The 26,671-nt window shown below is 33.1% G+C and overlaps 2 protein-coding genes across 6 annotated transcripts; both read left to right on the top strand.

Moving 5' to 3' along the window:
- Positions 1-1,867: 1,867 nt before the first annotated feature.
- On the top strand, positions 1,868-9,098 carry LOC129319482 (uncharacterized). Of its 2 annotated transcripts, XM_054964567.1 has the most exons (10): positions 1,869-2,226; positions 3,380-3,545; positions 4,594-4,655; positions 5,217-5,376; positions 5,464-5,584; positions 5,928-6,009; positions 6,399-6,502; positions 7,744-7,834; positions 7,926-7,955; positions 8,727-9,098. In XM_054964567.1, exons 1-10 carry the CDS (start codon positions 1,942-1,944, stop codon positions 8,808-8,810), a joined length of 1,185 nt encoding a protein of 394 aa, XP_054820542.1. In that variant the 5' UTR covers positions 1,869-1,941; the 3' UTR covers positions 8,811-9,098. The 2 variants fall into 2 exon arrangements, 1 of the variants encoding a protein (XP_054820542.1); XR_008595506.1 differs by having other exon boundaries at positions 1,868-2,226; positions 3,404-3,545; positions 7,744-7,955.
- Positions 9,099-12,691: 3,593 nt separating this feature from the next.
- LOC129320483 (fanconi-associated nuclease 1 homolog) lies at positions 12,692-23,673 on the top strand. Of its 4 annotated transcripts, XM_054965964.1 has the most exons (15): positions 12,692-12,933; positions 13,998-14,196; positions 14,578-15,035; positions 15,119-15,223; positions 16,007-16,262; positions 16,349-16,411; positions 17,932-18,006; positions 18,127-18,245; positions 19,701-19,771; positions 20,123-20,210; positions 20,306-20,446; positions 20,527-20,747; positions 21,114-21,387; positions 21,519-21,752; positions 22,827-23,673. In XM_054965964.1, exons 1-15 carry the CDS (start codon positions 12,841-12,843, stop codon positions 23,259-23,261), a joined length of 2,832 nt encoding a protein of 943 aa, XP_054821939.1. In that variant the 5' UTR covers positions 12,692-12,840; the 3' UTR covers positions 23,262-23,673. The 4 variants fall into 4 exon arrangements, with proteins under 4 accessions (XP_054821939.1, XP_054821941.1, XP_054821942.1 ...); XM_054965966.1 differs by lacking the exon at positions 15,119-15,223; XM_054965967.1 differs by lacking the exon at positions 16,349-16,411 and having other exon boundaries at positions 16,007-16,220.
- The last annotated feature ends 2,998 nt before the right edge of the window (positions 23,674-26,671 follow it).

Genomic DNA, 26,671 nt, shown 5'->3' with positions numbered 1-26,671 from the left:
AATTTATGAGTATGACAATTTCGATTGCCAACTAGGATTTCCCCTTTTGTTACTTACTTGCATTAAGTGAAATGTAAATTGTAATGGTATTTTGGGCCTTAGGGAGAGAGTTGATTATTATGTGTTATGATGATAGGGTCAAAATACTAATGCAAATGAGGGTAGTGAACATTATGTGATAATTTAGGAAATTTTGATGAAAATGATGGTAAACTCCCCCGTTCTATGATTTTGAGTTAAGGGGTTGAGTAGTGAAAATTTGATCTAAAAATATTCCTTGTGTTATGGTGCATTGCACGAGTTGATTTTGATGACATGTATGTGGTTATAGTGTTGTTGGTGACTTATGGTCCTTGGTATATGTTTTGAACATTCGAGTCTATGAAATTTATCGTATTAGTGAAAGTTTTGAAAAGGATGTCCAATTTCTATTTTAAAAAGAATTTGAGCCTGAGACCAATGTCATTAGTTAGAGTCCGGAAAGAACTTTCCATAGACTCCTAGTTCACATCATTCGGATGTCAAACGGAGATTTAGGGTGCGTCGGAAGTTGGCCCTAAAGCTGTCAAATTGACAACAGAACTCATTGTCAAAATTCGTGCATTTGCACCGCAATGCATGGCGTCACGAGCCATGGCACATGTCACAGAGGTGAATACGCTGCGGTGCATGTTCAACAAGTCGCAACGCATACCTTAAAAATTTTTAAAATTTTTCTTTTTCAGATTTCTACACCAATACACTCACTTATGTGATAATCCCTTACTTTTGCGTATTTGCGAGCTTTGATTTGCCTCTTTGCAAGACTTGATTTGACTTTAGATTTATAATTTTGGAGTCCTCATTTTGTTAACCAATGAGCATTCTATTTTTGATAATTATTATCGTCTCATTTTCCTAATTACAACTTGGTAATTGTAGGATAAAAGGAGGAGGATATTACAACTAGCATGTGGGGGCATTGTTTGGGATAAATTTGAAACGTTGTTTACAATGGCTATAAAATAAAATAAGCTGAATAACTGAAGAGATAGAACCAATAAGCGATTTAACAACAGGGCGAGTCCAGATTATAATGGAATAACTTGATCAGATAATCACGGGTCTTTGAATCCCTTAAAGCTTAGAGCCATGGTCTAAACCGTTGTGATACACAAAACCATAACCTTAATGGACCCCGAATCTCACAAAGTCATACCCATTATCTTGGAATATCTTGGAGACATGGGCTAGTTGTTAACAAACAGAACGCATTATGAATAAAAAGACCATGTCATAAATCTCACGGATCGTGCATATTGAATCCCTAATATTTTGTGAATGAGTTCTAGATTTCATGGGAGCAACCGTCTTAGCTAAACCATTATAAAAGGAGGAGAAAGTCATAGAGAACGGGACTGAACGAAAACACCTTTCAAACACTGTAATCTTTTAGACTTGTAGTTCTTAAATTCTTAAATAACTTTCAATTTCATTTTAGCCTTGTAATCTTTACTACTTTGTATTTGCCAACACTTGGTATTCCAACTCCTTTGTATCATTTGCATCTGGGTCTACTATAGTAAGGGAGCCTGGGAGCTGTTTGTTATCATATAAGACTCAGCATCTTTGGCATGCCGGATAATTTTATTGTTCACAACAAATAAGTCTCTAGAAACTTCAGAAGAATTATAACATTTTATGAAATCTCATTATCATTTGTATATTTCAAAATTTTTTTTCGTAAATCAAGAATTCTATTATTTTTCAAAAAATTAATGAATTTTAATAGCATGGTATGAATAATTTGTTGGCCAATTTATTCAGTCGACGTGGAATATTCAAATCCACAGGTAGTGGCCGAATCGGGAGCCCGTTATCCCCAAACAACCACCAAATGCTTCACTGAAGGGAGTGTGCTCTCTGCTCTGTTTCCACTCATTCTTTTACCTGGGAACAACAATGCCAATGTTCGCTGCGACGCTTGGCTCCTTCCCGTCGATCTTCTTCTTCTCACAACTTTCATCTTCTTCCACCGATGCCTTCGTTTCTCCTTCAATCTCCTTTCCTTTCTCGAATCAATTCAATCTCTCCAAGTATGCCCACAAATTATCCATCGTGAGAGGGCGGTGGTGTTACACTGCTAAAGTCTCCGTCTCTGGTAATACACAGATTGATGAAAATCCTGAGAGTCAACTCCATGATGACGACCCCTCTTCCTCACCGGACGCCGCTCGCCTAGCTCGGGTGTGTTATCAGTTATGCCTTTTCATTTGCCTCAATTTTTGAAAACATTTTAATCGTAGAATGTTATTCGGAGAGTGGCTATTTTGAGTGGGTAAAATTGAAGTTGCAATGCCTCTCGACAACCTTTATTGGGTCCATAAGATTTTGCCGTTTCTATAATTGAGGAATTAAAAGCGAATCGTTGTTCTAGTATCTTTTAATTTAAAGAGTTGAGACATAGAAACCAGAATTTCCATTATCGTTGGTTTCATAGACTTGCATGAGATTAAAGCATCTATGAATTTTGAACGGTAAGACCATGACTTATTGGGTTTACATTTTATTTGCATATGAGAGAAAAACAATTATACGGAGAAAATGTTGAGCAAGTTTTTTTTGAGCATTTGCTTCTTATTTTCTTTGGAAGGTTACTTTAGTTGTAGTCATATGAATGGCATTCAATGATATTATTATTTTATATTTTGAGTTCTAAAATATAAAAGCTTCATAGTTCACAAGATTTAAGTTGGATACATGATAGTTTATTTAACGCAACCAGCTCGTTATTTGGATAGATTGCAATTTAAAAAGAATTAGATTTTGGGAGGATTACAAATGGATCCTAGATAAGGAAACTAATTACTTACAAATCCCATCCACTTGTAAATACTGAAGTTTAACATGTAAATATAGAAATTTGACTTGTAAATGGGCTGAAGAAATAATTAATTTCCTTACTTGGGACCTAATTGTAATTCTTCCTTAGAATTTACCTTGCAGTACTGCATGGGGAAGCCAATATTCTGAAAAAGAATGTCAGTATTGTGAGATAAGTATTAAGTAAATTTACAGTGTTTCCAATTCCTTTTCTTTTCTTTATTCTTTTATGACAAAAAGTTTAGATGAGTTGGGTTTTGGGAGCTCACCAAGGTCAGGACATATCTCTTGGTTTAAAGAATGCTTGCTGAGATACTTACCAATCATCCACATATACATACTGATCATCCACCAACAAAGTTCTCATTCTAATTTCATGTAAATAATGAACATAAAAATGTTGTTCTCTTAAACACTCAAGTTGGGACTCACAAATTGCTAAGTTAAACCATTACTTTAATTTTGCATTGATGTCAGTTTTAATCCTTATATGTTCTAATACTTAATTTCTTCAAAGAATTTGACATCTGCTGATTGGAAGGCTGCAAAGAGATATAAAGAGAGTGGGTTCATCTATGATGGCAGAATTGAAGGTTTTAATGGTGGAGGACTGCTAGTTCGCTTTTATTCTCTTGTGGGGTTTCTCCCATTCCCACAGTTAAGCCCATTGCATTCATGTAAAGGTACCCATATCTTGATCCTAATTATATATAACATCTATTTTGTTTTCATTTTCATAAAAATATGGATTGAACTATAAAGAATTTGTTTTAATCATCCATTGATTCTCCTGCAATCAGTTCCCTTGCTTTCCCCATTTCCTTTATCCTCCTTGGGGAATTCCATGTTCCTTTTTGTAACTTGATTCAGTAGCAGAGTCCAATTTTATATCATTTACTCTTTGATTTTCAGCTCCAAGGTACCAGCCCACATCTTATTTTAAAGTAGAATGGAAGTATGTAGGTCAGAAATTATCAATGAAAGTGAGATCTTTTAATATTACTAATATAATTATAACAATTTAAAAGTACAATAGTTAATTCTAGAAACTTTATAAACAACAAGAAGAAGAAACAACATTGTACTCTATCAACAACCAAGCATTTGGATATATTGTTAACTAAAAGATCTTGTTCAACAACTTTATTGATTGTTCTCTTTGGTCTTTCTCTACTTGCTTCATAGGATTCAAGACAATCTATTCCACCCTCTTCACCACCATCTCCCACAACTTTTTTTATACATGTTCAAATCATCTTAAACGATTTTCTACTATCTTCTCCTTAGTAGATGCCACACACACTCTTTCTCTTATATGGTCCTAAACAATTATCAGGATAACTGACTAGATAATTGATTTATTATGCTATTGATATTCACGCTCACTTAGCAAGATAACTAACTTAAAATGCCTTAACCCCCCATCTTAATGGTAGTTTTACTTTGGACCATGTAACAATTACTTCTATGTGCTATTTATTGACATTTGTGAAGTCATGATAGTATCTAAAGATTTTGGAAGCACAAAATAAACTATATTAGACATTCAAAATTCTGGAAATGATAGTTTCATCAAATATTATTTGATACTAGACATCTTTCCTGGATAACATCATAACATCTATATATTGTTATCTTGCGATAATTGATAGGTCTTCGATACTTCCCCAGTTCCCCTCAAGTCAAAAGATTATATATTTCTGACTTCTTGTTACTGATCCTTTGTTGTAGAGCCGCACAAATCTATCCAGGACATTGCAAAAGGTTTAGTTGGTTCCCTCATGTCGGTGAAGGTAATTCATTAATTAGTAATTTTCACTTCCTTGTCCTTTTGTTCTATGTTGTCATAACTGTAATGTATTTATTTATTAAACATTATTAGCGCTTGATTGGGCATCCCTGATAAATTCTGGAAATCAGGGTCGCATTAGAGACCTTAATGTCTTTATTTTATCAATCCTCTTCTGTTACTGCAAATAAAGTGCTACATTTTTCCCTTCTCTCTTCCCAATCCCATCTTTTGCTATCCTAGTCAGCTGACAGACTCTGTTTTTTTTTCATGAGGTAAAATCCTTATCTCAACATGAAAGCAAATATTGGCATTTTCTCCCGTATTAGACTTAGCAATTATGACCGATCTAGAATTTCGGGCTCCTACGGTGGATATGAAATTCTTAGCATGATGCCTTTGCTGCTTTCCTTCCCTCCTGTGCTTTTCTTTTAGTTACCTCATCAGTTTGGTGTCAGCAAATGTTATTTCATCATGTGTATTGTGATTTTTCAACCCTTTTTACGAGATATAAATTGAGGATTGTTTTTAATATGCAAATGATTGCAGTTCCTTGTAATTTTAGGTAATTCAAGCAGATGAGGATAAAAGGAAATTGATCTTCTCTGAAAAGGAGGCTGCCTGGTCTAGATATTCTGAACGGGTCAGGGTTGGGGATATCTTTGAAGCAATGGTTGGTTCTGTTGAGGACTATGGTGCTTTTGTTCATTTGCGTTTCCCTGACGGTAAGTATTATGTATATGTCTTAAGTTTGGGTTTCCCTTTTCATTATATAATGGAAAAGTTACAAGTGACATCACAGGCTGATGCAGGTCTTTATCACCTCACTGGTCTAGTGCACATCTCAGAAGTGTCGTGGGATCTAGTTCATGATGTGAGAGACATCTTGACAGAAGGTGATAAAGTGAGGGTCAAAGTCACTAGTGTTGATAGGTGAGCTTACCAACAGGACTTTTTAAAAGAATTTAGGTTTCCTATTGATTTGGTTTCTCTTTTCCCTTTTTTTTTTGGGGGGGGGCCATGTTGATTTTATTCTACTGGACAGAATATATCCATGCTTTGAATCATTGACTAACAAGATTTCTTTGTTCCCCCATTCCCAAATTTTGTAATTAACTATATTGGTGTTGCATCCCTCGATTTAAAACATTCCTATGTCTTTAATTTAGTGATCATTTTCATGTTAGATTCTCATAATTTTGCTCTATTTGTGTAACTCAAGCATCTTTAAGAATACTACCATTTAGCATTAATTTTTTCATTTAAATTGTTGCAGAGAAAAATCAAGGATTAGACTATCAGTAAAACAGTTAGAAGAAGATCCACTTCTAGAAACTCTTGATAAAGTAATACCTCAGGTTTGTATTGATTTTCATGGCGGGAAAGCACTAATTTCTAGTCAGAGCAAGAGAAGCCAATCCTAACATTGAAACACCAAGTCATGTGACTTTTCCATATGGTCTTCTGAGCTAGTTTTTATGTTGACCATTTATGCAAGACTTGATGCACATAGTTTATCTCATGTATTGAAATGAGAGGAAGAAATCTTGACTATTTCGTTTTGCATGAATGGCTAAGTTTATTAGATTATTTAAGGTCGTGGCTTGGTCTTTTAAGTTTTAATCCTGAGTATGAGTGCAATATCTGATGGTTAAGATTTGATCCTCTCACTTATGCTTAAAGCTACTCATTGGAATGAACAAAAGATAGCAGGAAGATCTCTCCCATAATACATTCTATATTGCAGAGTGGCTCAGATGATCTTGATTCTTCAAGTGATGGCACTGGCAATGCTATTGAGCCTCTTCCTGGCCTTGAAACAATACTTGAAGAGCTACTCCAGGAAGATGGGTTAGTTTCCCTTAATTATTTTGGATAGTTGTTCTAGCTCAAATGGAAATAATATGTTTCTTGTTCTCTAATTTTCTGGGAAGAAACAAATATGATTATGTACTTTATAATCATGAATTATATAGATTTTGACTGTACCAATGAATAACTTTCTAGCCTAATGAACAAAGCAACTTGGCAATTATTGCTTCTAAAGAAGATCGAAGATTTAGAATTATGTACTATGACTTTTACTGAAACTGTAATTCATTTAACTATGCATTTCCATGGAAGGTAGGTCACCAACCTGTGAGAAAATTTTGATTTTATATCATGTGAGCCCAACAATGTGAAAATACATGATTGAGTAATAAATATCTTGATTTGTACTGCGTGTGCGCGTGTAGAAAATGTCAAGATAGTTTCAGCATAATAAAATTACTTGGGTTTTGTTTAAGCTGGTAATGACTTCTGTTGGCGTTTAACAGAGTATAAGCTCTTGTTTTACCTTGCTTCTTTTGCCTTGAACCATCATTGAAATTACGTAGTAACTACTTTTTAAGGTTGAAATCCTGATTTTAACCCAAATTATTTTCAGTTTATTGGGGATTTCTTCTTGCGTTATTTAGGCATCTAACTAGGGAGAGAACTATACTCATTCAAACCCATTTTTTCAGAGAATTAAGATTAGGTTTTGTTCCTGATATTTTTGTTATCAAGTTTATAATAAGACATGTGTATAATTTTTATCTAATAACATGACAATTATATAGTTTAATTGAATAACAATATATTTGCCCGCACATATTAAAATCATGCAGTTATCATGTTATTATTTGAAAAATGTCTGGTGATCATATTTTCACCATGGAATTTGATAGCAAAGAAAAGATATAAGAACCTTGCGTATTATTATTATTTTTAATTGAACCTTTTACTCTTTCATTTCCTCAACCTCATTATTTTGGGTTCCTGAGAAAAGACAGCTTTGTTTTGCTGCTTTGAGACTGTAATTTAAAGAGTAATTCCACATTTCATTACTGTTTATTACTTACATATGTATGTGTATATATATATATGTATTTTTTGTACAATATAGCCGACCCAATAGTGTTGTACAATCCAAGTAGCCAACTTCACCTAGTGGGATAAGGCTGCTTCTTGTTGTTTTTTGTATAGCAAATCAATATCTTTTATATGCAAGGATCACATTTGACTAATAGTTTGATTCAGCAACTGGTTGTGTTGATGTGCTGTTGCAGGATAGATGATGCCAGAATCAGCCGTCAAGGTTTTGAAAGACGGGTGGTTTCACAAGACTTGCAACTATGGCTTTCTAATGTAAATTTCTCAGTCCTTTCAGGAAATACTCCAAGGTGTTTATGTTTATGTCTGTTTTCTGTTAATTTCTGTGTCTAATCACAGGCACTCCCACTGACCAAAGGTTCACTCTCTTGCTCGGGCCGGAAGACAGGTAATTTTCTTTTGAGGTCCAACTCCCATACTCCCAGATGAAAATGACCAAAACTTTTGGCTATTTTGAATTCCTTGGCATTTTAAATGAAAGCAGCACAGATTGTTTCAATTCCAATTTCTCGCATTTATAACTCTTTATTTTAATAAAAACTTGGTTGATGATAGAATACAATAGTGTGATGTAATTCATATAGTTGACCTCATTTAGTGGGATAAAACTTGTTATTGTTGATGTTGTTTTAATAATCTGGATGAAAAGTTCTAGGGTGATCGCTCGACTTAGTGACTGCTAGTATTTCCAACATGTTACCGGGGCCTTGTTAATAGGAAGGAGAGAAAACTAGGAAAGAAAGTTCCACCATTGTTTTCCTCTAATTTTCTCTTAGGGGAAAAATTAAAGGAAAAATTTTGTGCTAAGGAAGGAAAATGTTCTTTTCTTCTGCTTTTCTTTCCTCCCTATTTTCCTCCTATTCCAAATGGAGGGTAATTGTGATAAATCAAGTACTTGCCATAATTACTTTGACCCCTTAAATGACGTCATCCAAAACCACTATCAGGCAGTTTTCATACTAAATTGGATCTTTTAAAGTATCTTTACCTAAAGTTAAGAGAGAGATAGACACCTAATCATGGGTTTTAGGATCCAATTGTCAAAATGAAACCTACTATCATGTATTTCTCTCTCGTTTCTTTCTAAAAAAAACTTTAGGAAGATCGATGATCGTCCTTATCGTAGTTTGGTCATGGTTAATTGTGTGTTGGGATGCAGGTGCAGGAAATACATCTGACAACGTCTCTTGATCAGGAAGGTATCAAAAGGGCATTACAAAGAGTATTGGAACGTGTTCCCTGATCCTAATGATCCTTACTGTTTTTGCACAGTTATCCTACTTTTAAGAGTTCAAATTATTGCACTAAAAAGAGTTTAAATGTGGCCCTCTCTATGTGATATCCACGTCCATATTATGCCATATCCAGAAACACACAAGGAAGTAGTGAATCTCTCTGTTCTCCTTTATAGGACTTTTAAGGATAGAAATCTTCTCTGTTCTTTGTCCTGTGTTCTGGTGGTACAAATGTTGTCACATGACTCATGAGATCTGAAAATTAACGAGTAAATTGGTGATCTTGTTTTTTTGTATGTATTAAATGTAAGATTAAGATGCAAAAATACCCCCAATGTATTAGGCAAGGAGCTGCTTGCTTCCTTAGTTCAAGGATGGTGCAATTTTATCCATCATTTTAAAAATTGTGCAAACTTCCCAATTTGTAACAGAAGTTTGTCTGTTATGTAAAAGTCATGGATCCCACATGCTTGCCACGTGTTTATGGCTTAAGGGCAAAAATATCTATCATGTACTATATTACAGTGCAATTTTGCCCAAAATCCTAAAAACTTACCAATCTAAAACAACGACATGTTAGCAAACATTGACTATGAATGTCAAAAAAACTGAAATTTATTTGATTCAAAGTCTAAATAAGAAAATACACTGTTCAAATTTGTCTTAACCATTTCAAACCTTAAGCACAATATTTTATCTTGTCAAACTTTACACTTAGGAGGAGAGGGAAGGGAGTTTGAACTAACTTGGATAGTAGAGAGAAGAGAGTCCAGAGTTGGGATAGCTTTTAGATGGATTTGGAATAAAAATATCTTTATGTGGTTGTGATGTGTGACAAATAAATGTCATGCCTAAGGTTAATTTCAACCATTTAGGACAAATTTGAATATGTGCATTTCTAAGTGTACAATTCATGTCAAATAAATTTTCAATGTTACTAACATGGTTTGTGTTTGTTAAGGAGCACTTTGTCATGCAATTGAGGATTTTTGCACCATTTTTAGAATTGATGGACAAAATTGAACTGTATTGTATTATTTCATGGATATTGTTGCTCCCAACCCATTTATATGTGGCAAAGTATGTGAAACTCACAACCCTTAACGGACGATAGGTCTTTGTTATGAATTTAAGTTTTTGTGTACCTTTTTTTAGAGTTAATAGGTAAATTTGCACTATACTTGAGTTAAGGATGCTAGTAGCTCTTCACAAAATATTTTGAATATTTTTATACTTTAATCCTTTAATATATCAGCAAATCACATTTGCCTCTTTACAATTTCAAACGGCTGGATTGTCTTGTGGAAAGATCTTGATGGGATTAAAATGATAATTGAAATGAGAATAGATTTGGGCGGAGTAGAATAATCTGGTAATACGTCACTGTCTTTAATTTGCATGGCATATAAAATATTGGAATGGAATGTCATTTTAATTCTAAGTTCGGTAAATTCCAGTGAAGGATTTTGTGCTCCAGTGCTTAATAAACTTCATATGAAGGACTTTGTTTGATATATTAATACTAAAGGATCTTGTGCTTTTGTGCTTAATAAATTATCATTGAAAGATCTTGTGTGACATATTAATATTAAAATTATTGATAAAAAAAATTTTGTTCAACCTTTATTTTTTATTATTAAAGGCATTTAAGTCATTTATCTGCTGAAATTATTGGCAGCGAAGAATCTGATTTTGGAATGTGTCCCATGAATTTCAAGGCTAAAAGCAATTCTGTAAGTACATGCCATCATAAGATTGCCTATATGTACAGACTTGCACTTGCATTTTTTTTTTTTTGAAAAATTGTGCTTATCATTTTATATAAATAATTTTAAAACAATTTTATTAAATATTAACAAAATTTCCATCAAAGAGACTGCCACATCAATGATTGTTGGGCTGAAATGGTGTGTACTTTATTTCACTCAAGCGAGATAAAAGGGATGACGTTGATTATTTTCAAATAGAGATTTGATGATAAACAAAAAAGAAAAAAAGTCAAATAAGTTGTATAATAATAAAAAAAATTCATCCATTGTAGTTGGGATGAGGGGGAAGAACTTAATTTTCAACCTTATGAATAAAAAAAATTAATCATTTGATCCTTATAATTTTAACTCAATTGTAACTCAATTATTAAACTTTGACTCATTATAATTTAATCCTTATAGTTTTAACTTGGTTGTAATTTAGTTTCTAAATTTTGTATCCTGTAATTCAATTTCTGTAGTTTCAACCACTTATAGTACCTATATTTAAAAAAATAAAATTATAAAGATTATAAATATTTTAAACTTTTAATATTTATAAAGATTAAAAGAGTTTAATAATTTAAAATATTAGTAATAAATTTTAACATAATTCTAATCTTTATAATTTTATTACTAATATTATAAACATTAAAAGTTCAAGATATTATAAATATTATAATTTTAATATTTGATAATTTAAAATATTAGTAATAATTTTTAACATAATTTTAATCTTTATTTATAAATAAATTTCACAATTTATATAAAATACTGCCAAGCGTTTTGAGATTCGGTTGTATTTTGTATGGGTGTGAGAAAAAGAGATGTCGTTGGCCTAATGTCAAACCTGTTTAGTTGTAAATTATGGAATTTAGTTATAAATTATAATATTTTAGTTGTAAATTCATAAGAATTGGTTCTATGAGAATTTTTTTTTGAATTTTTTGTTTACACAAATTTACAACTGAAATATTAAAATATGTAACTGAAATTTCATAATTTACCCCTTAAAAATTAAAAGCTTTGAAATTGGGGTAATGTAGCCATTTTACACCCATATAAAATTAAGATTTCAATTTAGGTCACTTTCTCATGTCTCACGAGTCACAAAATTTTATCATATAATATTAAAAAATATTAAATGTTAAATTTTTGGAAGGATAACTTATGTGAGGCGTGCCTTAATCATGAAGATTGTTTTGAAGTTTTAGAGTAAAATATATCTTGATAATTTTTAAATATTGATAAAATTTATTATCTATTTAATTTTTTTCTTATTTTTTATTTTTAAAACTATTTTATAATATAATTTTAAAAACTATATTTTAAAACAAAAACATGGAAAATTTATTTGGCTGTGTTAATTTTTAAAAAACTAAAATTTAAAAATCAGACAGCTTATGATAATTATTAATTAATATAACTATAATTTGTGTGTAATATATATTTTAAAAATAAGAAAAATAAAATAAAAAATGCGTTAAAATATTTTTAGCTTTAAAAATAAAAATGACAACAGTTTTAAATAATAATATTCAAACACTTGATTAAATAAGTTTTTAATTTTTAATTTTTAAAAATAATAATTAATTTTTAAAAATAGAAACCAAACAAGTCGTAATGATTATGGGCCTGTTTGGCAACCTATTCTGGGAACAATTTTCTATTCTTTAGAACAAAAGAACAAAAAAACTTGTTTGGTAACATGTTTTTAAAATGTGTTTTAGAGAATAAAAAAAATAAAATATTGTTCTAAAAAACAGAAAAAAAAAACTTTTAAGTATTTTGAGATTATTGTTCTAAAGAATAAGGGAGAATGAAAAAAATATCTATTTTTATTATTTTTTTGTTCTCAAACATATTTTACAAAACACCAGTTTTCAGAATAATAAAATAAAAATAATTTTAAATAGCCTCATGAATTGAGTGAGGACTTAATCCAAATTCAAAAGACTTACAACCATATTCAAACTAGATGTGTGTGTTTTTGCAAATTCCCCGCAATTATTTGTCAAAAGGTCCAATTTGCCCAATTTTTTGTTCCTTTCTGTTTCTTTTTTCGGTTTTATGTCATTAATGTTTCTCAGTACTATTCCAAAAAAAAAAAAACCTCTTGCGTCAAACGAAATATTTTCAAAGTTGGCGGGACATAATATTGAAAAGGTACTAGGGAGCAGTGACGGGAGTGATTCAATGAAGGCATGGGTTGGATTGGATAGCCAAAAGAGCAAGGTGAGGCAAAACCCTCGTTGGTGCAGTTCCGAATCGCGACTCCGATGCAAATGCGATGCTGACCGGCAGAGAAGGCTTGATCCGATTGGTCGGCAAACGCAGGCGCTTCCTTCCCAATCGTCAGTCTCTCTTCTCCAATCCAGAACAGGTATACGCACCTGCTCGTGTTCTTTCGCCCCTATGTTATTCTGATTATTTAGATTCTATTTACTTGTATTCGGTGAGGGGACGGTTTATCTATGTTCTCCATGTGTTTGAAACTTTGTCCCACTGATGAACCATAGTTGTAGGCAGTTGCATCTTGAAACTTGGAGGTCTCTACACATATGGGGAACTTCACAAGCAGAGTGAAGTTTGTAAGTGTGAGGGCTCTCCCTCTTAATAGGCTAGTCTTTTTGGATGGGCTGCTCTCCTACGTTGGTGCCTTCATTGAGAGTCCAGAGGAAGCCTTGGGCATCTCATTTTCGAATGGGGTGATAATGTCATGAGTCTCACATGAAGCTTCATAAGTAGAATGAGGTTTATAAGTATGAAGTGGCTCTCCCTCCTTATGGGTGTCTTTTGGGATGGATCTTTGAACTTGTGCTCAAGGCATGAAATACAACTAGTTTAGTGAAGAAGAGGAAGAAGAGGGAGCGTTTAATCTGATAATGGCATCAAGTGAGTTGTAGTCCTTCTAAAACCATGTTGGCTTCTCAAGCCATAACTTTCTGCCACGACACGAGGAATATATGTTAAAGTAACTTCTTGAGATTCACAATGGGCTGTCTCAATTTGCTTTTCTTCATGGATTTTTTTATTCTATGTCACAATTCACAATGTTAAAAACTATGTCACCAGAATCTTATGAGACATTGTTGACTTCTGGAGGGCAAGTTAAGTGGGGACAAGCACTGTGATACTTTTTATTCTCTTTTATTTGCATCCCACAGTACCTTTAAAAATAGTAAATATATGTAGCTTTTCTTATTGGAGATTGTTGTTAGAACAAGACGTTAAAAAGCTTCCAAGATATATAAGACAAAATAACCCGACAAATGGCTATATAACTTGTCGGCAGTAGGGAGAGTGAATGGCCGCATGGTTTGTATCAATACTAACTTCAGGAGTTACCATATTATTATTTTTGAGAACATCTTATTCACCATAACTGCAATGGGGTGATTTCAATTATCTTTTTATTTGTATAAAGGCTTGTTTATTTGATTTTAGATCTCTTTGAATCTCTGCAATGACAATGATGGGAAAATTTGCTTCGGAAAGTCTGCTGAACAACCTCAGGAAGCTAATTCGAACCAATTTGAATCTGTTGGGGATAAGATTGAGAATAATACTTCTCATGGTGGGGTAGCTTGTCCAGTTTGTGGCTGTATGATTCATGGGGATAACTATGAGGTTAATTCTCATCTTGGTATGTAATCTTGCAAGTCCCTTTCTCATTTGGTTGACTAATGAAACCTGTAGTATGAATAAAAGGCTCTAGATTTTGAATTAGGTATATTCTCATTTAAGATAGAGGATCAGTAAATTAGTGTAACTATAAAGGAACTTATTTTAACCTAACATGTTATCTTGCTATATGTGCGTCATTCTGGTTAAAAAATTACTTGATCTTCCTTATCCCAATATGTTGATGAAAAATTAATTTCCATCTAATTGCCTATCATGATAATTCTGGCCAAAAGCAGCCTAAAATAAGTCTACCAATTTGTTAGTTTATCCATTTTTCATACGTTAGTTTTGGATAGCCTTTTTCGGATGATGATGGTTGTAATTCAATTTATATTTTCAGATGTATGTCTCTCTCGAAGAACCAAGCGAAAACTCACTCAACGCACACTCCTTCAGTTGAACTTCAGCCAAACATTAAAAATGCAAAATATTCCTGGTGACTCATTGAAGTCAGAAAATGCTGTGGTCCTGAGAAATTGTAATAACCACATTCCACAAAATCCTAGTGATGCTATACCTGTTCTTGTGGCCAGGGAAGAAAGTGAGGAGAAGTGTAAAGTTACTCAAAATCTGGACCATAATCACAATAGTCGTTGCAAAATTAGAATCTCATCCTTGTCCCCTAAGGATGAGCTGCCAAAATCAGAGCTGACTAATTTTAGTACCAGCATATCTGGGGCGACACTTGAAACTTTTTTGGTTGGTCGTAGATATACTGGTCGTGAGGAGATACATCCTGGTGATACCTTCTCTCTTTTGAGGGATCCTCACAATGTTAATGATTCCAATGCCATTAAGGTTTTTATTCTTTTTAATTCTATTAGTTAGTATTGTTTTTTACATTATTTTTCTTAGGGAACTGAGCTCTTCTGTATGTTCAGGTTGTTTCTGCTGATTCTGGAAGTTTTAAATTATTAGGTTACCTCTCTCGTGAGTTAGCACAATATCTATCGCCTCTAATTGACAATTATGGCCTTCTATTTGAGGTATTAAAGTTTTAGCTACACGATAAAAAGTTTTGTAGGACTTGTTTGCTTCTTCCTTTGCATTGTTTTGTGTGCATTTGTTAAATACCATTTATATTATTCATGAAGGTACTTTTAGAGATTCATTACTTTTAAGTTTTGGTTGGGTACATGTTTTCCCTTTTTAGATATCTTCTAGCAGGCATTTCCATGAGTGTACTTTATTGAAATATTCAGCCATCTTTGGTGCTGGAGTTTTGAGGTTTATTGCTATTTATGTTATAAGATATGTTTGTTTCGTGTTCCTTTGGTGTATGATTCATGGCTTTCATGAATCGTTTCTTCAACAAATTTGAGAAAGATCAATTTGTTTATGCAGAGTTCTATTTCTGCTTCATAGATGAGAATGATACCTTATCCACCTTTCTGTTTTCCCCCTTCCCTTTTTCTTTATTCGATAAAACTTCTTTTATCCGAGAAGCTGACACACACCCAAAATATATTGTGGTAAAGAATAATTTTTCTATGATGAAAAAGATTAGGAGCAAGCTACTGGGTTGTAGTTATGCAGAGTTCTATTTCTGCTACATAGATGAGAAGGAAACCTTATCCACCTTTCTGTTTTCCCCCATTCCCCTTTTATCTATTCAATAAAACTTTTTTTATCTGGGAAGCTGGGATGCTGCCGCCCAAAGAAAAAATATATTGCAGTAAAGAATAATTTTTCCATGATGAAAAAATGAGGAGCAAGCTACTGGGTTGTAGTCCTCATCAGTGTGCACTGTGGAAATTTTTTTTTTCCAGGGACATATCACTTCTGTTCCAGAACATTCTCTTGATGCTGTTCCAATTCAAATTTTGTGCCAGAGAGAATCAGACTTTGAAAGTGAGCTTAATGATGAAACTTTCAAATGTTTATGGGAAAATGCTCAGCATGTGGTTGAGATCAGAAGGAATGATCCACCTTCCATGAAGTATCAGCTCAATTTTTGTCTTATACTGCAGGAGGTGTTGAGAAGTAATTTTCACCTTTTAACTGATGATGAAAAAGAGTATCTAGGTATCAACGTCAACAGTCATGAGTTGTGACATATTTCTTTTGCATAAGTTTTTTCGGAGTTCAAAGTATGTCCTATTTATTGACAGAGTTATTCACTTCACTCTCGAATGACAGTCAGAGGCTTTTTATCCGGCTATACACTAGAAAAGGTTATTTTAACATCCAAATGTCTTCTTCTCTGGGTTAATATTAAGTGCTTTGCCCTATATTTATGGTTGAATTTTGTATACCTTAAAAGCAATTACTAGAAAAGGGGTAGAAGGATTGTGTTGGTGTTCACCTTAGGGAACAACAATAGAGTGCCACCGAGTGTCATTAGGAAATCTGAGCTCTCTAATTTCTTGTCACTGGCCAAAAAGATAATCATGTCCCACAGCACATTACTGACCAAATTTCTCAGAAAAAATCCAAGTATTCAAAATCTGATTTTTTTTTTTTTTTACTTAACTAAATACTACAAAAGACAACAAGAACAAGAAGCCTTATCCATAGGATCCAAAGGACTACACATGAACATAAATCATGCTTCCATTAGACTTTGTCCTCCTTACAACTACTAAAACCTTTAAAATTATTCAAAACAATCTTCTCTAAACTTTGAGGAAACACTGAAGATTTAACAAATTCACCAAAAAATCTAATTCAAATTGAAATGACGTGGGGCAAACAAATGAACATGCAGCTATTTCCACTCAAGAATAAAATGTAACATATCATGAATATTAAGGTGGTGAGTTCTACTGATCCTAGTGAAAGACTTATATGGAGGTTTTGGCATAAGAAATGAAACCGAACTTTTGCAACTATCTATATGTTTGGAGATATAAAATTTGGGCTCCCCAAAAGAAGCCTGAGGATTCCTATCCCAAGGGATCTCAAATATGTAAAGGCAGCTTCTGGATTGATGTCAACCGCTTCTTGTCTCTTTCAGTTTTGTTGGGTCAAAGGTTTTCCTCCGCACTGGTCCCAGTGGTGGAAATCTTTAAATTTTAAGCTTTCTCATAATTTCTAGTGTATTAACTTAAATAACTGTTGTTTACCTTCTTAGCTTTATTTGTAGTTGATCTTTTAATTAAAAAAAAAATGTAAAGGCAGCTACAGAATCTGATGCCCAGCCAAGGTAGCCAAAGATATTAGAACTGGACTGTCCAAATGACACCAACCAAGGTTCCCTGGTTAAGTTCGTTTTCATACCACTTTTCTACATCCAAAGATGGATTTAAGGGCCCCCCCCCAATATTTTCCACTTCTCTTTAAGGTAGGGTAACATTTTCTTTATATAAAAGTAATAAAACTAATTATAGCCCCCTGCTCCCCATATTTTACATGATTTGAAAATCCCCCGCCCCCGGTATGAGACTCTAGATCTGTCCCTGTCTGCTACTCTGCCCAGTGTCAATATTCTGATAGTCGAAATGTTTATTCATGTTATGAAACTAACGGACATCTGTGGAAAAATTGTGCTTTCAGTAGAAATGCTTCTATTACTACATTGTGGAAACCAATGCTTAGAGTATCAAAAGTTGAGAAGTTTTTCTATTGGTTCAAATGGCTTTCACGCTGCAATATTTACAATGTTGAGTTGTGCTTTTACTGACTTTTCTTTTTGTTCTTTTTATTTTTATTTTGTTTGGACTTCAAAAACATCTTATGTTGTTTTCTTGTCTAGGTCCTTGGTTTCGCATGTCTTGCATATCCTATACTGAAATAATAGATGTTCAAAGGGCAGTGAAGGGACTTGCTGGTAATTTAATTTAATTTGTAAGATTTGTTTTGTCTTTCTCTTCCAATACAATTAGCTTTTCTTTTCTTAAAAAATATCACCACCTTCTGGTGACCTGTCTTTGGTACGGTCATATTACAGACAAAGGATATGTATGTTGCGTTGAAGATGGAGACCACATATGTGAAAGTGACATGAAAGATATTTTGAATATGCTCACAGTCTCTGAGCTACGTGAGATTTGGTGTATTCTTAAAAAGGTTTGAATCTATTGCTATTTTTGTATCCATAATTTACTTTAATGTCAAACTTCATGCTTAAATGGATTTTGCTAACTGTTGGAGGATTAAAAGTTATTTGTATTATACTAAATCTGATTAAGTCAAGTGGAAGGACTTGATACCCTTTAAGCAAGGTTTTGAATTCAAGTTTGACGTATAAAAAATTTTGTTAGGGGAGCTTCCCCCATTTGGGAGTTGGTGCAACTTGACTTTGGATAAACAGTACTGAATACTGGATAATTTTCACAAAAAATCGCTATATATCATAGTCATTGCTCTTACATTGTGTACAAGATGCACATTCAAAGGAATCCAAATTCTGGGAATCTAGGAATCGAATATCCTGTGTTAGGAATGAATAGTTGTTTTCTTTGATGCACATAAAGTGATATTTGTTTTCCATCACAAAACTGCTGTGGCAATTTATATGTCTGTTGATTGTATAATGAGTTAAATATTTTCTTCCTGTTTCAGAGAACTTACTGAAGTGGGATAGGGAAGTTAGGTGATGTTGAGTATTATGCTAGATTTTCCTCACACAAAAGAAGAAAGAAATCAGTCTATGATTTTATTTTGTATTCTATTCATTAGCAGCATTCAGCTTTCATTACCTGCTAGGTGGCTGGGCAGTTATTGAATTTACCAAGTTTAAGGAGCAGTTTGTGAATGTTTTCTCTGCAATCAGTTGAGTCATTAAAAACAAGGAGTGCAAGCTTTTTTTGAGACTTAATAAGTGTCTAGTTTGCATGGGTTGTTTTGTTGGACTGCAATTTTGGCAAAGATCTCTTCCCTTACACCTTGTATGGGATGTCATTTTGCATTTTGGGCTGAAAGAAAATGGTTTCTATATGAAAAATTTACTCTGTTAATAAACAGTAGCACTTATTGGCATTCTTGAACTAAAGTTTTGTTTTTCAGGATATAATAATTTTACTTTTTCAGTTTCGTTTTTGAGTTTTATATGCTGCTCTAGGATTATCTTATGCCTCAAGCTTGTTCTTTCTCCTCTGTAGAATACCTTCGATCTTCAACGTGATAGTACCTATTCGGTTCAGCTTTGCAAACTATGTTTAGGAATGTAGACGTTAAACATCAAACAGTATTTTTGTTTTCTTTTTAATATCTTTTATTACCTTTTGCTATGATGGGAACCAGCATTTATGTGCATTGTGTTGTTAGGAATTGGAGCACTTTGGATGGATCCTTCTAAATTTGATCGTATCCTTAGTAGATGCTCCTAAATTGATAAATGGCTTCTGATGACTACAGAGTAAGAGACATCCTGTGGACAGATACGGGCCAAACAATTAAATATTATTTTGTGTTTCTCTATGTACATGAGTAGGAGGCACTGCAGATGTTATTTGTTCTGTCTCTCTTTTGTTCTTTATGATCAATTTATACAATTTCTGTTGCTTTCTGATAATGTTCCAGAGTTGCAATCGTGGGTTGAGAAAGCAAGATCTTGTGGCATCTCTTCTTTCTACATATGCAGATGGACTGTGGTATTCAGAATTTTTGTTCTTGTCTTATAATTTGTAAAGGAGTCTTTCATGGATCATTTCAACTCAAAAGTTTAAACTTTTTAACATTCATGATTGGTTTTATTTGTAATTTTTAATCAGTCCGTCACTCAAAGGCCGTTTGGGCTGCTGGAAGTGTGAACAAGGCACAAACAAGCTCATCTTTATACCTTGTCCATACCACTTGGTCATAGAGGCTCCTTGATATCATGTCACATACCATTTTAAAATAAAATCATTTGCATTTAAATGAAGGCCCATGCATAATCTTAATATAATATTTAATAGTCAATAAGTGTCTTTTGTTTATGGTATTTGATTCTCTCTGTGCAGGCCATGCCTATCAGCTAAGGTTTTGGACAGAACTGGCACCTGTATCAAAATATCTTCAAAAGCTGAAACTCTCATGTGGCGTGCTGAGGTTTTTTTTTTTTTCTTCAGTTATTTTCTCTGATGGCAAAACTTAGTTAAAGGGGATAATTTTAATGTCTTGTATAAATGGTATTGTTCCTGTAGAGGCTTTTCTTCTTAAATGGAGAGCAGGATCTCTCAACGTTTCTACTTGTTGACATGGGAAAAGTCAAGTATCCAACTTACAATTGCATAATATCAGAACCAATTTTCTCAAATCGCAGTGACCTGCTTTCGTACGAGGAGGTATACATTGTGTTCAGAGATGCTATTCGCCTTTTATTGCTAGCCCAAGGTGCAAACCCTTATATCAACTAGTTTTACAGGCCATTGAAGTTGCTCAGATGATGGATGAAGCTCTTGATGCACACAACAATGAATTGGTATTGAAATGTATAAAGATTTCTGAATCCCATGTATCCACTCTTTTGCTGATCCAGTGCTCGACTCCTGAATCAGTAGCTGCATTTCATCATTTATATACTGCATCATGGGTATATTCCAAAGTGGTCACGTTAGGGATATCATTTCTTGAGCAAGAGCGCTGGTACGGAGGTTCATAAGCAGAATGCTGTTTTAGCTCTTCCTTTGTTCTCATCCTCTCATTCTCTGCCAAATACTAACTTAATGATTCCATATAGCTTTAGTTTAATGAATTTTACCCAATTTTCGTGTCAAGCAAGGCTGTCTCTTGAAGTCATGTTAATGGATACAGGATAGGCTCTCAGTATAGCATCAGCAACTAAATAAATTTAGACGACAGTGCAACAGCACATAGTTTAATCTCATAATGCTCTTGGTTTGGATTGATCAATGTAAAAGAGGATTTAGCTTGTAGTTCTGCTTACACAGGCATGCTAATAAGATTGCAATTATTTATCTAATTGTAGATGACAGGTTAAAGATTTCTCAGGTACAGTGATGCAATTGGCTTACTGAACCAGCTGCTGAAATTTTTCATCCATGATGTGAGACGAGGATATTGGACACTAAGGTTATCTGTTGATTTGGAACACCTAGGCTATACTGATGAGAGCCTTCAGGTAGCTGAAAATGGGTTGCTTGATCCATGCATACGTGCTGGTTCAAGAGTGGCACTTCAAAGACGTGTTCTTCGCTTAGGGAGACCACCAAGGAGATGGAAAGTTCCTAGTTTTTCAAAGTCCATAAATAGGGAGATCACTGAGGTAATGACCGTCAATTTAGTGATTTCATGGTTCAGGATTCTGATTTGCTTGTTGAAAAATATTCTTGTCAAAATTGCTGATCATTATAATAACATTATGGCTTTTCTATTGTGGCTGCTTTTTTGAGTCAGGTTTATGTTCAAGGGAGACCTTTGAATTCTGAATTGGGTGCTAAGAATAGGTTCTATAATGAAGAGGGGGAGCAGTGTGGAGTGGAACAGCTTGCTTTGCATCATTATGCTGGGATGGGAGGCGGGTGGCAGGGTGTTCATACAGAAAGTGGTATATGGTTGACCATTTTTGGGCTTCTTATGTGGCATGTCATATTTGCAGATGTGCCAAATGTCTTCTACAATAGATTTCAGGTACGTTTTTCTGAAGGAGTGATTAAACCTTCCATCTTTTCTTACTTTACACTGTAATAGTCTTTGGTCCCAGTTACTTGATGGAACTCTGGAGAAGACTAGTACTCTTTCCCTCTCAAATTATAAGACAATTTGAGACAACATTTCGCATGCTAATAACGCTCAATAGTGATACTTTACAAATTTATTTTTTCAAAACTAACATATAGACTTCCAAAAATACCCTTATTTAATATAACTTTATGAAGGGTAATATTGGAAAAATATCATTAATGAAACTTTATTTTTATCAAATTGTCCTATATTTTTGGACAACAAAATTCCTCCAAAATTGTCTTCTAATTTGGAATGGAGGAAGTATTATATATGTATACATGGAATAGCCGTTGGCTCTTGCACTAACTGAGAATTAGGGTGAGGAAGGTAACTGGTTGAATTACAGTAGCAGGAAATGAGGATACAACAACAACAACAACAAGCCTTTATCCCACTAGGTGGGTCGGCTACATGGATTGCAAGACGCCATTGTGATAACAAAGAAAAGAAAACTAGACTCCACTGGCTTTTTTAAGAGGCCAGTGTCTCGCAAGTTTCTGCAAATTCATCATCACTTCACTACTTACTTAGACCCCTTGTTATAATCCTCAAACCATCATACACTCAAATCTCATGAACCATGTAAGTTAGGTAGTGGTAGTGTTTCTCTGATTTAGGGTAAATAAAGAATGGTTACCCTCAATTTAGGGGATAAATTAGAGGGTTAAATATACGAGGGAGAGGATGTAACCCACTTATGCACATTCTCCTTCCTTTCTCTCCCTTTTAGCCTTTTCTCTTTTATACATAAATTTACCTCCTAAATTCAATAAATTGAGAAAAAGGAAGGGGGGAAAAAATGGTTTTATTGGGATTGATTGGGGGATCAGTTCCTTCCCCCTTGTATATTCATTCTTACTATGATGTCATGAAATCAAGTTATAAGAATTGTCTTTAGACACTTCAATTATATAGGTGCCTATGTCATTTTAAATGGTACTTGTTATTAATCTGATTAAAAGGTCCTCAAATTTACAGATCGCACCCTTGGATCTTGGCACAGATGGATTTTATGCAGCAAGAAAGAATATCATAGAATCTCATCTTCAGCAAATTCATGATGGCATGGCCGAGGAATTTCTCATAAAATCATGGGAAACACATTATGGAACAAGGTGTAGAGGAGTCAATTGGGATCGCCATTCTTTGGACGAGCTTCATGCTGCTGTTGCATGCATCGGAGGCCCCTGCTTGACCTCTCTCTGCAGGCTATTTGCTCAAGATTATCAGAGCTGGTCCAGTGGAATGCCGGATTTACTGCTATGGCGTTTCCATGGGAAATACAGTGGTGAAGCCAAGCTTGTTGAAGTTAAAGGTCCCAAAGATCGTCTCTCTGAACAGCAGCGAGCATGGCTGCTTCAGCTAATGGATTGTGGATTCAAGGTAGAGGTTTGTAAGGTGAAGCCATGGTGAAGTAGCACACAAATTGCCCAAAATATCGGGAGCTGCTCATGAAAGGTGAGTGCTGAGCAAATTTTTCATTGCTTATTATGGGAATGGTGTTACCTTGCAAATGTTCATTGTTGAGCATTACTTTGGTTGGATACAAAGGACCTGTTTTTTGGAACATTAAAGAGGATCTATGATGAGAGGAATTTGATTTGCTCGTGGAAATCAAGGAATAGATGAAGAGTTTGATAGAAATGAGTTACCACATGCAATAATTTGTGGCCCAAAATATATTGATGCTGTGTTATTCATAAATCATGAATAAAAACAGTTCATTTTTGGGACTTACTTGCATAAAAGTGTTTAGTTGTGACTTGTGATTGTGATTCTGTGATCAATCAAATATTCAATATTCATCAATTTGGACTTTGTTTTATTTCTCTGAAAGATGCAGTTACTTTTTTTTTTTTTGTGCATGGACTTTTTTTTTTAAATTCAAAACTATCTTATTTAAGGCACTGTCATGTAAACCAAGTTGTTGATGGCTTGGCTAAGCAGGAAATTCATATTACAACTTTCTATGACATGGCACCTCAATTTTTGAGGGACCTAGTGCACAAAGATTGCTTGGGATTTCAATCTCTTACTGTTTAATTTTACTTCTATTTAAAGGCAATAGAAGGTTCAACGATGTACAAGATGATGTTCAGCAATTTAGTTATGCATGCTGAACTTTCTGTTAATTTGGGCCTTTATTGTCATTTTTTCTCATCTGGAGGTTCTGAATGTGATTATTTGTGCTTTTTTTATTTAAAAAGGAGGAATAAAGTACAAGATAGTATAAGTTTGAAAGCATTTGTATGTGCCAACCGAAAAAATGAAGCACTACTTTAAAGGCAATGAATTATGAGGGATAAGATTTAAAAATTTTTTTGGGAGAAGATCAAACTATATTAGATAATAAAAGTACTTGTAATAAAATGTTATAGTTTAAAGCTGTTATAAGAAAACCATGAAGAGAAACTACAAAAATATAGAACATGCTATGCGAGACAAAAAAAAAATTATTGTACCTTGAACTCTAGAAGAAGTGATTTGATATCCAAGAGGATCAGATTAGTGGAATCTTTCAAGAATAATCTTAAAAAGTAGTGATTTTTTTTTTTTTTACCATTTTAATCATACAAAGTGAAGCCACTTTAAAGTATTTTTGTTAATCTTTTCAGCTAGTTAAAAGTTAACCTATATTTTAAAGAGGATAAATTCATCAATTTATATGACTCATGATGCACCAAAAAATATAAAACATTTTAAAAAATTAAGATTTTATTGAATAAACTTATTTCAATATTATCCTTTTTTTTATTTAATTTTTCATCTCTCTCTCTTTTCACTATTTTATATGAAGAGTATTTTTGAAAATTTATATTTTATATTAAAAAAATTAAGATCATTAAGCGTATTTAATAATAATTATTAGTATATGATATTTTTTTCAAAAGGATCTTATATTGTAATTTGATATTGATAGAGTATCATCTTTTAAATTTTTAATCTCTTCATGTAATTTCTTATAAATAGAACTCTTCTTTACATAATTTAAAACAAAAGTTTGCAAGCTTCTTGCAAAATATATTGACGACCAATAAAATTGCTTCGTTTTGGTGCAAAAAATAGTAATAATAATAACGAGCAGTACACGTAACGTAACGCCGCAATAGACATAAATTGCCTAATCGAATTAGGTAGCCTTGTTATGGCTTTACATAATTGAAGTACGTTCATGAATGAGTAGAAAGTAGAAACAGCTTGCAAATTGAGAGAGTCAAATGAAGAATTTTGGCCGAAAATGAAATAAAATATGTAGTTAATATTATGAAGGATTGCTTGCTTGTTGCTTGCCAGTCGTTGAAGATGCTGTCCTCCACGTTCTATCCCGCCAAAAACACTGCTAAGTTATATGCTCTTTCAGTTTTTTAATAAATCATTTTTAAGTAACTTATTAAAATAAAATTAATTTAGTTAGAGTAATAAAATTATCTTAAAAATAAATCATGTTTCAATTTTGCCTCTAAGTCTAAAAAAGAGTTGTTTGAAATGTTAAAAAAGTTTTCTTAGGAATGGAAACAATGCACTTTTTTTAGAATTTTTTAAAAGGTAGTTTTGAAATAGTACATTAAAGATAAAAAGCAAGGCAAAATGACTTATATAAAATATCAAAAAAAAAATTTTTAGAATGTGATTAATAAAAAGGATCAGCGGGTAATACTAAATTCTTGTCATTAATATATATATATATATATATACACACACTCCTACTCTTATTTATAAAGGAGAAAGAGAAATTTTTTTGGCCCTATTACTAAGTCATGCTATTAAATTTTTATCAAGAAATTTTTGTTACACCCTCCATTTAGTGTTAGTAAAAAAAACATTATTAAAGTATGAATATTTAATATAAATTAATTAAAATCTTATCAATTTTTGGATAATTTTATTGAGTTTTAAAGTTTTCCATCATCTTGATAAAACTGTGCCTAGTAGAATTTTTTTTTTTTTTGGGATGAGTTTTGCCCGAGAAAAATTAAACAGTGCCTCTTTAGTGGAAGGCTGGAAGCAGCATGATTATTGGTCAACTCGCAAAATATTTTATTAATTTAAATAAATCAATATCTCATCGTCTAAGTATGTTTGACAATTCGACATTTCGAGCTGATGATATTTATTTTATTTTATTTTAGTTTTTAGTTAAGGTAGGAAGAACATGTGATTGGGATAATTAATTACAGAACCATGGAGTACTTGAATATAATATTGAATTGTACTACAGGTTAATGTGAAATGTAGTGTTGTTGGGTCAAGTTCATGCCTCCATTCCTTGTTTGGAGTGTTTTTTTTTTTTTTTTGGAACCAATTATTATGATTGCTAACTGTATTTTAAAGTGTAATATTTTTAAGGATTGCATGAATAAATTATCACTTGTATTTTTTAGATATATTCATCTGGTCTTATTTATAAGTCATTTTTAACATGCATATTTTGTCAAAACTAAGAAAAATCATAAAACTCATTAATTATATATAAAAATTTAATAAATTTTTAATTTTACTCCTATAAAATATGCATTCTTTAATAACATGCTTTTCCTCGTCAACATTTAATGAAAAATAAAAAAATTAAAATTATGATAAAAAATTAATGACATGTAAATAAAATAGGAGGGAGTATAAATTATTTTTTTTGCACTACCATAAGAAGTTTTTTTTTTTCCCAAGAAGAAACACAAATAAATTGATGATACTCAAAGTTTGTGAATCAGCTAAATCTTAGCATTTAACAGGCTAGCTAAATAACAAGCGTGCTTCTCTGTCGAATAATGCTTTTAACATGTGTAATAACGTTCTCCTCCAGCCCCACTTCCTTCAATAAATGC

The sequence above is a fragment of the Prosopis cineraria genome, unplaced genomic scaffold, assembly GCF_029017545.1.
Source record: "Prosopis cineraria cultivar Desert tree isolate PC_DT_omini unplaced genomic scaffold, ASM2901754v1 PC9, whole genome shotgun sequence".
Classification (NCBI taxonomy): Eukaryota; Viridiplantae; Streptophyta; class Magnoliopsida; order Fabales; family Fabaceae; genus Prosopis; species Prosopis cineraria.
Note: the sequence above shows the minus strand (reverse complement) of the source record. Positions and strands in the feature narration are given on the sequence as shown.

Bases quoted from the DNA above. Each gene is read 5' to 3' on its own strand.
- LOC129319482 (XM_054964567.1), top strand. From the start codon at position 1,942: ATGCCAATGTTCGCTGCGACGCTTGGCTCCTTCCCGTCGATCTTCTTC. The intron at 4,656-5,216 runs GTAATTCATTAA...TTGTAATTTTAG, and splicing joins GTTCCCTCATGTCGGTGAAG to GTAATTCAAGCAGATGAGGA. The intron at 6,503-7,743 runs GTTAGTTTCCCT...GTGCTGTTGCAG, and splicing joins GAGCTACTCCAGGAAGATGG to GATAGATGATGCCAGAATCA.
- LOC129320483 (XM_054965964.1), top strand. From the start codon at position 12,841: ATGCTGACCGGCAGAGAAGGCTTGATCCGATTGGTCGGCAAACGCAGG. The intron at 12,934-13,997 runs GTATACGCACCT...ATTTGATTTTAG, and splicing joins TCTTCTCCAATCCAGAACAG to ATCTCTTTGAATCTCTGCAA. The intron at 18,246-19,700 runs GTTTGAATCTAT...ATAATGTTCCAG, and splicing joins TTTGGTGTATTCTTAAAAAG to AGTTGCAATCGTGGGTTGAG.